Source organism: Mastacembelus armatus, chromosome 19, assembly GCF_900324485.2.
Source record: "Mastacembelus armatus chromosome 19, fMasArm1.2, whole genome shotgun sequence".
Classification (NCBI taxonomy): Eukaryota; Metazoa; Chordata; class Actinopteri; order Synbranchiformes; family Mastacembelidae; genus Mastacembelus; species Mastacembelus armatus.
Window position 1 is genome coordinate 3372021 of NC_046651.1, and position 11421 is coordinate 3383441.

General features: G+C 40.2%; 1 protein-coding gene across 1 annotated transcript in view; it reads left to right on the forward strand.

The window, feature by feature from the left end:
* The window catches only part of jmjd1cb (jumonji domain containing 1Cb), a 158411-nt gene extending 154661 nt beyond the window's left edge, over positions 1-3750 (forward strand). The window contains exon 30 of the mRNA XM_026314673.2: positions 2486-3750. Coding sequence (XP_026170458.1) covers positions 2486-2578 — 93 coding nt within the window. The 3' untranslated portion in view covers positions 2579-3750. The remainder of the gene's footprint in view (positions 1-2485) is intronic.
* The last annotated feature ends 7671 nt before the right edge of the window (positions 3751-11421 follow it).

Below are 11421 nucleotides of genomic sequence, written 5' to 3' on the forward strand. Positions count from 1 at the left end.
TCTGAATTTACATCAGTAGTTGCTTCATCGAAATCATCAACGTGTCTCTTGGACCCCATCCCGACTAGACTGCTTAAAGGCACCCTGCCATTAATGAACTCATCTTTATTGGACTTGGTAAATTTATCTCTAGTATCAGGCTACGTACCACAGGCCTTTAAGACTGCAGTAATCAAACCTTTACTCAAAAAGCCTAGTCTTGATCCAGGTGTCTTGGCTAATTATAGACCAATATCCAACCTGCCATTTATTTCTAAAATCCTAGAAAAAGCTGTTGCTAAGCAGCTATCAGACCACTTACACAGGAATGAACTATTTGAAGATTTCCAATCAGGATTTAGAGCACATCATAGTACAGAAACAGCACTGTTGAAAGTTACCAACGATCTTCTCTTAGCCTCCGATAATGGACTTGTTTCGATACTTGTCCTCCTAGACCTTAGTGCAGCATTCGACACCATTGACCACAACATCTTATTACAGAGACTGGAGCATGTGATTGGTATCAGAGGAACAGCGTTAAAGTGGTTCCAATCCTATTTATCGGACAGATTCCAGTTTGTTCATGTCCATGATGAACCTTCCACACGAACAAAAGTTAGTTATGGAGTTCCACAAGGTTCTGTGCTAGGACCGATTCTGTTCACCCTGTACATGCTTCCTTTAGGATATATCATTAGGAAGCACTCTATTAATTACCACTGCTATGCGGATGACACTCAGTTATATCTATCTATTAAACCTGTTAACACAAACCAGTTAACCAGACTTCAAGCCTGTCTAACTGACATAAAGGCTTGGATGACCAGTAACTTTTTACTTTTAAACTCGGAGAAAACAGAAGTCATTATATTTGGGCCTAAAAATCTCAGAAATAACTTTTCTAAAATTATAGCTACTCTAGATGGCATAGCCCTGGCCTCCAGCACTACTGTAAAAAACTTGGAGTTATTTTTGACCAGGACATGTCCTTTAACTCACACATAAAACAAATTTCTAGAACTGCATTCTTTCACCTGCGCAACATTTCCAAAATTAGGAACATCCTGTCTCAAAATGATGCAGAAAAACTAGTCCATGCATTTGTTTCCTCAAGGCTAGATTACTGTAACTCATTACTATCTGGATGTCCTAATATCTTAATAAAAAGCCTCCAATTAATCCAGAATGCCACAGCCAGCGTCCTGACAGGAACTAGCAAGAGAGATCATATTTCTCCTATATTGGCTTCTCTTCATTGGCTCCCTGTAAAATATAGAATAGAATTTAAAATCCTTCTTCTCACATACAAATCCCTTCATAATCAAGCTCCTTCATACCTTAAAGACCTCATAGTACCATATTATCCCAATAGACCACTTCGCTCTCAGAGTGCAGGCCTACTTGTGGTTCCCAGAGTTCTCAAAAGCAGAATGGGAGGCAGAGCCTTTAGCTATCAAGCTCCTCTCCTGTGGAACCAGCTCTCAGCCTGGGTTCAGGAGGCAGACACTCTCTGTACTTTTAAGGCTAGACTTAAAACCTTCCTCTTTGACAAAGCATATAGTTAGGGCTGGCTTCAGGCAACCCTGAACCATCCCTTAGTTAGTTATGCTGCTATAGGCCTAGACTGCCCGAGGACCATCGGTGCACTGAGCTCCCCTACCCTAACCCCCCCCCTTCTCTCCCACCTCATGTATATTCCACCATTGAATGTTACTAACCTTGTGCTCTCTCTCTCCCCTAGTTTGTGCTCTCTCCCTCCCTCTCTCTCTCTCTCTCTCTCTCTCTGTACCTTCTGCAGGTGTCCCTGGTCCTGGAGCTGTTTATCGCTGATGTGCAGTTACTGGCCCCACCAACTTGCAGTGTCTATTTGTTGTTTATTGTTGCTGTTCTTTTCTCTCTGCTCTATCCACTCACCCCAACCGGTCGAGGCAGATGCCCGCCCAAACTGAGCCCGGTTCTGCTGGAGGTTTTTTTCTTCCGTTAAAGGGAGTTTTTTCCTCTCCACTGTCACCAAGTGCTTGCTCATAAGGGAATTGTTGGGTTTTTAGTTTTAGTTTTTGTAAAGTGCCTTGAGATGATTTGTATTGTGATTTGGCGCTATACAAATAAAATTGAATTGAATTGAATTGAATTGACCCACACACACACACACACCCGGAGCAGTGGGCAGCCCAATGCTGGGGGGCAAATACTGACAACACATGACAATTCCTGCCAGTACTGAGACTCAAACCTGCAGCTTTTGGGTAATGAGTCCGACTCTCAATCTATTGGGTCATGACTGCCCCAGGATGTAAGGATGTTTTAAAGAGAGCATGATTAGGAAGACGATTACAAAAACCTGCACAGGACTTGATTGGCTAATAGTTGTTTCAGTTACTGGTCATTATTTATAGGTCAGCATTGAAATACCACCCCTTTAAAACATACCCACAAAAACTGACATCACTAATAGAATTCCAGCTGCTGAAACTCTCCTATTCCTTTTCTTTCTCTTCCTCAGGTGAAAAACATCCTGTACCACTGTGTGAAGGAGGTGGTCAGCTCCCTGAAAAGAAGCAGCTCTGAGGAAGATGATGAGGAAGAGAACTCATGACACACCCTGTTAGCCTTGTCCAGGCCTTCCGGAGAGGGACCCATCAGTACCTTTCCCTCACCACACAGATGTCTGTGTCACGTGACCATTAGAAGTGTTCGGGTCAGAGCTGGTCGTATGGCCCAGGGGAACTCAAGGTGGAAAGTGCACCTTCATCATACATCCAGGAGGCTACTGAGGGGCACCCACCCACCTTCACTATCACCCTAAACCTTCAGTGCCAAGAGGAGACAAAAACAAGACCAGGAGCCACTGGACTGCCAGGGATTAAACTAACTACCTCCTCTTAGTGTTTTACAGACTGCAGACACCAGAACACAGGGCAAACAAACACATGCTGAAGAAGACAGGACAGTATGTTAGTTGGAAGCCTTATTAAGCCACTATGCTGGATTGAAACAGCAATACCAGCCCCCACTGAAACAGAACTGTACTGTTTACTGATAGTGCATCTTGCTGAGATCCAGTTTCCATGGAGACTGTCCTGTAAGCAGCAGTGCACATATTTCATGGCAGCAGCAGTGATGAAGTAGACACTAATACACACACTGGGCCTCCTGCTGCTCTCTCACTCTAACCTGCTGCAGATGATAAAGGCCAGGAGGTTTAATCCCTGTCTGTAGCAGCAGCCCACACTGAGTCTTGGACAGGAGATGATTTTGATTGCATCACCAGCAGCAAACAAACATCAGGATCAAAACTGTCATCTGTGATGTTTAAAAAAAATAAAGAAAAAAATATCTGAGGGAAAAAACACAAAACTGTCTGTTTCAGTCAGCAGCCCCTGCTTCTTCCTTGTCTGTACTTTCTGTAGTTTTTCTGTTCTCATCCTTTTTTCTACTTTCCTCTGTTGCTGTTTGTATTTTTTTTCCTAAACAGTTTTATTTCCTCTGTGAAAATGTATTTAATTTATAGATTGATAATGCAATGTTATTGAGACAAAATTATTGTAAATGTGAGTTGTACAGTTTTTTTTCTTTTGCTATGTGGTTTTCAGTTGTGATACGGCTCTACTGTGATGGAGGACAAACACACAGACACACATACACACAAACACACACCAGCTAATCCCTGTAAGTTTGGGAAGTATTGATGCTCTACAGTCCTCATGCCATAAAAACATTTTTTTGAAAATTAACTGCCAAACTATTGTAAAGACTGTAAAGTTGTATTATGTAAAGAAAAAACTAAATGGCTTATACACTTCAGCATTTTATGAAAAAAGTATTCACTGTAAAATGGAGACATTTACAAAATGATGTAATTTATTTAAGAATGAACTGTCTTTGTTTTAAGATTTACAAGGTGAATTTTTGAAGATAAAACAGTAAAAAAGTTAACTATAATGTGTAAATATATACATATACAATCACTGAGGTATTTTTTTAAAACATGGCTTGCTTCAATTTCAAATTTTAAAATGCAAGTGTTACATGCTTTGTACATTGTACAAGTTCAGAAGGGTTTTACATTTTCCATTAAAATGGATTTATCAAACATTCGGTGTTGTCGTTTTGATGCCAAATCTTACATACAGGTGCATCTCAATAAATTTTAATATAAATAAATCATAAAAAAGTTTTTTCAGTTTTTGTTCAAAGTTTATTTCAGTAATCCAAATCAAAAAGTAAAACTCATATAACGCTATTATACAGATTCATTACACACAGTCTGATGTATTTCAAGTGTTTGTTTCTTTTGATTTTAATTATTTTAACAGTCTACTAACATATAAAAAAGCTCTCCGTAAAGCCAGAACTGCATACTATTCATCACTAATAGAGGAAAATAAGAACAATCCCAGGTTTCTTTTCAGCACTGTAGCCAGGCTGACAAAAAGTCACAGCTCTGTTGAGCCCAGTGTTCCCTTAGCTCTCAGCAGTGATGAATTTATGAGTTTCTTTACAAATAAAATCACAACTATTAGAGATAAAATTCAGCAGATGCTTCCTATACCTGCAATAAATGAATCTTCTACTACAGTAGCTCTTGAATCATCTGTAGGACCTCAGTTATGTTTAGACTGCTTCTCTCCCATAGATCTCTCTGAAATTACATCAGTAGTTGCTTCATCGAAATCATCAACGTGTCTCTTAGACCCCATCCCGACTAGACTGCTTAAAGGCACCCTGCCATTAATGAACTCATCTTTATTGGACTTGGTAAATTTATCTATTTAGAGCACATCATAGTACAGAAACAGCACTGTTGAAAGTTACCAACGATCTTCTCTTAGCCTCAGATAATGGACTTGGTTCCAATCCTATTTATCGGACAGATTCCAGTTTGTTCATGTCCATGATGAACCTTCCACATGAACAAAAGTTAGTTATGGAGTTCCACAAGGCTCCGTGCTAGGACCGATTCTGTTCACCCTGTACATGCTTCCTTTAGGATATGTCATTAGGAAGCACTCTATTAATTACCACTGCTATGCAGATGAAGAGGGGGGAAGGAAAGGAGAGGGGAAGGAAAGCGAGGGGAGGGTTACGGTAGGGGAGCTCAGTGCATCGATGGTCCTCGGGCAGTCTAGGCCTATAGCAGCATAACTAAGGGATGGTTCAGGGTTACCTGAAGCCAGCCCTAACTATATGCTTTGTCAAAAAGGAAGGTTTTAAGTCTAGCCTTAAAAGTACAGAGAGTGTCTGCCTCCTGAACCCAGACTGGGAGCTGGTTCCACAGGAGAGGAGCTAGATAGCTAAAGGCTCTGCCTCCCATTCTACTTTTAGAAACTCTGGGAACCACAAGTAGACCTGCACACTGAGAACGAAGTTGCCTATTGGGATAATATGGTACTATGAGGTCTTTAAGTTATGAAGGAGCTTGATTATGAAGGGATTTGTATGTGAGGAGAAGGATTTTAAATTCTATTCTGTATTTTACAGGGAGCCAATGAAGAGAAGCTAATTTAGGAGAAATATGATCTCTCTTGCTAGATCCTGTCAGGACTCTGTCTGCGGCATTCTGGATTAACTGGAGGCTCTTTATGGAGATACTGGGACATCCAGATAATAATGAGTGACAGTAATCTAGCCTTGAGGTAACAAATGCATGGACTAGTTTTTCTGCATCATTTTGAGACTGGATGTTCCTAATTTTGGCAATGTTGCGCAGGTGAAAGAATGCAGTTCTAGAGATTTGTTTTATGTGTGAGTTAAAGGACATGTCCTGGTCAAAATTAACTCCAAGTTTTTTCACAGTTGTGCTGGAGGCCAGGGCTATGCCATCTAAAGTAGCTATATTGTTAGAAAAGTTCTTTCTGAGGTTTTTAGGCCCAAATACAATAACTTCTGTTTTCGCTGAATTTAAAAGTAGAAAGTTACTAGTCATCCAAATGTATTTGGAAATTCTAAAACAACTGTCATGACTGTAGTAAGAAAAAATTATTTAAAATAAAGGCTCTAAAATTTAGATGACTTTTTAAAACTGAGCTGTGATAACATTAAATGGTTAAATAATAGACTTCAATGACATATGCCTGAATAGTGACCCAGACTGTTAGACTGCATTATGAATTACCTTTAGACTGGAAATTTGGATTGGGCAATTTGGAGAAGTTGGAGGCTCAGTTCACATGCAGAATGCACAGGATATGTAGTATTGATAACTGTGTCTCTGTAATAACTGCTATGATATTGTGGTGTCCCACAAGAATGAGCTTTCGAACCACTCCTGTTTTGACTATAGGGTTACTTATCACAACTATGCAGATGACACTATGAGATCTATCTAGCATTCTCACCAAAAGGCTATGGCACTACAAACTTGCTGTGCTAAGTCTCAGAACATGATTCTGATTTACACTTGAAACATAGTTGGAAGATATTGCTGATTCTATGAATGTGTGTTGAGATGAGATTTGGGGTTTTGCTTCTCCAATGAGATTGTGGACTTTTGAAAGACCCCTAATTCCACACCTGATATGTCTCTTCCACCCCATACACATAGAAACACTCACACACACTAGGATTTTTCATACACAGATGTTGAAATCATATATTATAAATGTGGTCCACATTAAATTGCAGCACTCACCATTCTCAGCAGACAATTGCATATACATGTTTTCTCTGTATTGTTCTAATGATTTTCATCCAACATAAATACATTGATTTTCTGAATTCTCTCTCTCTCTCTTTCTCTCTTTCTATGTGTTTGTGTGTGCCTGCCTTTTCTTGTAGGGACCAGAATTATTGAGTGGTGATTTGGCGTAGGTTTAGTGTTAGGCCAATAGTGGTTATGGTTAAGATTGGGGTAAGCCTCCATTAAATGAAGTCAATGTAAGTCAGTCAATGTAAAGTCCCTACAAGATAAAAAAACCAAACGTGTGTGTGAGTTTGACAGGCAGTGTACAAACAGGGAGGAACAGTGGAAAGCTGCCTGCTGTCGGCACACACAATTTATAATGCTTTGTCTCACTTTGAAGAACAGTTTCTGTCTGAGGCTGAAGCAGAGCCACAAACCAGGATGATACTAAAGAGTTCCACTTGTATCTGCAAACAAGACCATTCTGGCCACTTCTGTTGTAAATATGCAACTGTGACTTGGATAAGGGTTGATAACTATAATACAGCAATACAGCCAGCATGAATACATGGCCACAAATCAGAGGGAATCAGCTCCAGCAGAGGGCGGTGCTGTTCTAATAGTGAATAGGAGAAAATGTGACTGGAAGGCTAGGTTCAATTCCTTGTGACAAGTCAGATTTTAGATCAACTTTACTATAACATGCATATAATATAGTAATTGCAAAACAGTGCATTGCTAATGTTTTAAAAAGTGTCTCCCAATCTTTTAGGCTAGTAACCACTCAAAAAAATGTCAAGGGTGTAGTTGAGGCTCTTTGTCATTTTTGTCTGTTGTTACAAGTTTCACCAATAAGACAGTGCCTCTCTAAATGTCTCACATGGTTTCATTTAAATAAAACACGCAAATAGTGAAGACAGGTTTGTTTTTCCTTCTTTCTTGTCCCATTAATCATTTTGTGACCCGTCATATTTTTCTTATGACCTTTGGAGGGGTCCAGTTCCTGGATGGCAACTACTAGAGTAAATGACTACAAGTATACAATATAGGTAAATGAAATTAGACATTAAAATACACCTACTCAGACATACCCCAAATAAATTAAAAGCTGTTTTTTATTAACCATTTGGGGTACATCACTGTTCAGTGTGGTACACACCATAACACCAAACAGCACAGTGACTACTTTTCAGCCTTTAAAAAGGCAGACTGACTGATTACAAGTTTGAAGACACTTGTGATGCTAATTACAGGACACACTTCAGTTTAACATGTCTCTATGGTCAAATTCTTTTCAATCTTTTCTAGGGGTATCATCATTTTTGTCCAGGCCAGTTTCATTTGTTTGTTTTTTCTTATTTCTTTTGTTGAACCACAATTCAATTCAATTTTCAGTACATTTTTATTTATTATTACTTTTGTCAGTTCAAGTTATTTCAGTGACCATTGGGGGAACGCAGACAGGCAGGGTACCAACTATTTTGTCCTGGTGTGTATATCCAGACCATGTTGATGGATATGCCTATTATTATTATTATTATTAGTTTCCAAAAGTAGAATGCGAGGCAGAGCCTTTAGTTATCAAGCTCCTCTCCTATGGAACCAGCTCCCAGCCTGGGTTCAGGAGGCAGACACTCTCTGTACTTTTAAGGCTAGACTTAAAACCTTCCTCTTTGACAAAGCGTATCGTTAGGGCTGGCTTCAGGCAACCCTGAACCATCCCTTAGTTATGCTGCTATAGGCCTAGACTGCTTGAGGACCATCGGTGCACTGAGCTCCCCTACCCTAAGGGTACCCCCCTCAGGGTACCCTTATTGTTGCTGTTCTTTTCTCTCTGCTCTATCCACTCACCCCAACCGGTCGAGGCAGATGGCTGCCCAAACTGAGCCCGGTTTTCTTCCGTTAAAGGGAGTTTTTCCTCTCCACTGTCGCCAAGTGCTTGCTCATAAGGGAATTGTTGGGTTTTTAGTTTTAGTTATTGTAAAGTGCCTTGAGATGATTTGTATTGTGATTTGGCGCTATACAAATAAAATTGAATTGAATTGAATTGAATTGAATGCAAGTTTGCCATTCTTACCCACCAGTGCATCTATGGGGATGCCCCTCCCTATCTCACAGAACTTATTACTTCACATACATCTACACACAACCTCCGCTCTGTCTCAGTACATCTTCTGAAACCTCCAAGACCAAGCTTCATACTATGGGAGATCGGGCTTTTTGCGCAGCGGCACCTAGACTATGGAATTCTCTTCCAGAGTATCTGAGGACTGTTGATGATTTAAAATTTGGTCTTAAAATCCTTTTATCAGAGCTTTGGGTTGAAATAATTTGTAGCACTTTGAGATTTGCTTCAAATATAAAGTGCATTATAAATAAAATGTATTATTGTTATTATTATTATTAGTTTGAATTTGTTTGCCTGCCCGTCATGTGACGGAGAAGATTTTTAGTTTAATTGGTTTCCCAGCCCTACGAGTGGCAAAACAACTGTTCCTGCCTGTTAGAAGCCGAGTGGCGAAGTTAATTTGTTCGTGCCTGATCCTGGTGAGTCCAGGCTAAATAAAGACTGTGACCTGCACTTGGGTCCTCCTCTCCTCATCTTTCACACACCACATTTCATAACACATGGCTAATCCTGAGCACCACGTGCAAGGTGGAATGTGCACACTGTACCTGTATGGCAGTGGTAGCGGAAACCTGCACCCCTGTACCTCCTCTATTGTTCAAGTTGGAAGTAACAGTTCAGATCCAGGGCACAAAACCTAACAGGAGTTACAGGCGAACCAGCGTACTGGGTTTTACCCTGTAATTTGACCAAGGTACACCCAGAAGTTGGCTATAAAATTGATTACAGTTCAACTTCTTAAAAGAAGTCTCTCAACTAACAAATACATGCACATTCCTCTAAGCCAGCCATAAAGAACCTTCTGCAAAAAAGAAAAACTCCACCAGCTAATCTGGAGAATTTGTCTCCCCTACTTAACACCGCTAGAGCACAGTAAGGCTGTTGGTTTGTCGGGAATGGAGAAATATTACACACTATACACAAACACTGTGCAGCCATCTACATTACCTCAGTCTTGCATCTCTGCACGACAAAAGCATACAGTCCCATGACCTGTCAGCTATTTTACTGTGCTGGAAGAAGTGCAAAGATGCTGCAGCAGTGACGGATGAACAGGCAGCAGCTATTGAAAAGCACACAAGACTTCAGTATAAATAAGGTAATAAGGTATGAATGGCAAACTGAGGGAATTACAGCTACAACTATGCATGCTGTATTGGCCAGCGCTGACAGTTGTTAAACAGATGTGCAACAGATTGGGTGTGAAGCATGAGGGGGATGCACGAAAGGCCTACTTTACAGCACAGCGACCACACAAATCTCAAGGTTAAACAATGTTGTTTCATTAACACCAGCTTTCCTGAACTCAGAGCATCTCCTGATGGACTTACAATGTGTGATTGCTGTGGGAATGGATGCCTGGAGATTAAGTGTCCTTTCAAATATAGAACATGCTACATCCAGCAGGCCTTGGCTGCAAAGGACAAAGACTTTTACCTCCAGTTGTCTGGCAGCGAACTTCAACTGAAGAAAAAACATCCTTACACAGGTACAAACACAAATTTTTGTGGCAAGCTCAAACACTGCGACCTTGTATGGACCCTAAAATAAGCTTTCTAGTAAATGTATTCTTGTTAAAATGTTTGACAGTTCTCTGTTCAGTTTTATCAAATGTATTCTTGTTCCTTGGAAATTACTGTAGTTTTGTAAACTGTACTCTTGTGTCTTAAGTCTTCTCATACTTGAAAAATTCAATGAACTACAATCAATAAGCACTTTATTACACATTGTACTTTACCATGGGTTTTATTAAATGAGACTGTTTACAAAAGTTTATTGTCAGCCATTTCACTTTTCACACGCACAAATATTTCAACACAAAAACAAATGTGAACCAACAAATAGAACCCAGTTTATAATCATTTCAATATAAGCATAACATTTAACATGTGCATGTTTCATTTCCCACAGCTTTTACAACCACACTGGGACACATATTTACTAAAATGCAGCACACATTCACAATCTTGTCAAGAAATGTCATCTGTTCACCCTCACATACAAGCAATAACCTAATTGGAATTATCATATGTAACATTTTGTACTTGTTGCGGATGCTACCAGTGACTCTTTCTACATGAATTTTAAGGTGTGCTATAAGCTTGTGTGTCTTCGACATCTTTAGCATCAAGTTGACATCTACCTTTAGTGAATAAGGGAATTTTAACCTGATGAGTCTGAAGCTGGAAGTTGAAGGTGTGATGTTGAATGTTGTCAGTGGTTATGCCCCACAGGTAGGATGTGAGTTAGAAGAGAAGGAGAAATTCTGGAGGGAGATGGATGAGGTGACCCAGGGTATCCCTAGTGGTGAGAGAGTGGTGATTGGGGCAGACTTCAACGGACATGTTGGTGAGGGAAACAGAGGTATGAGGAAGTGATGGGTAAGTTTGGTATATAGGACAGGAATGCAGAAGGTGGTAGACTTCACAAAAAGGATGGAAATGGCTGTAGTGAACACATTTTTCCAGAAAAGGGAGGAGCATGGGGTGACATATAAGAGCGGAGGCAGGAGCACACAAGTTTACAAGTTTAAGATTACATCTTGTGCAGATGTTGCAACCTGAAAGAAATCAGTGACTGCAAAGTAGTGACTGGGGAGAGTGTAGCCAGACAGCATAGGATGGCGGTGTGTAGGATGACTCTGGTGGTGAGGAAGATGAAGAGGACAAGGGCAGAGCAGAGGACCAAG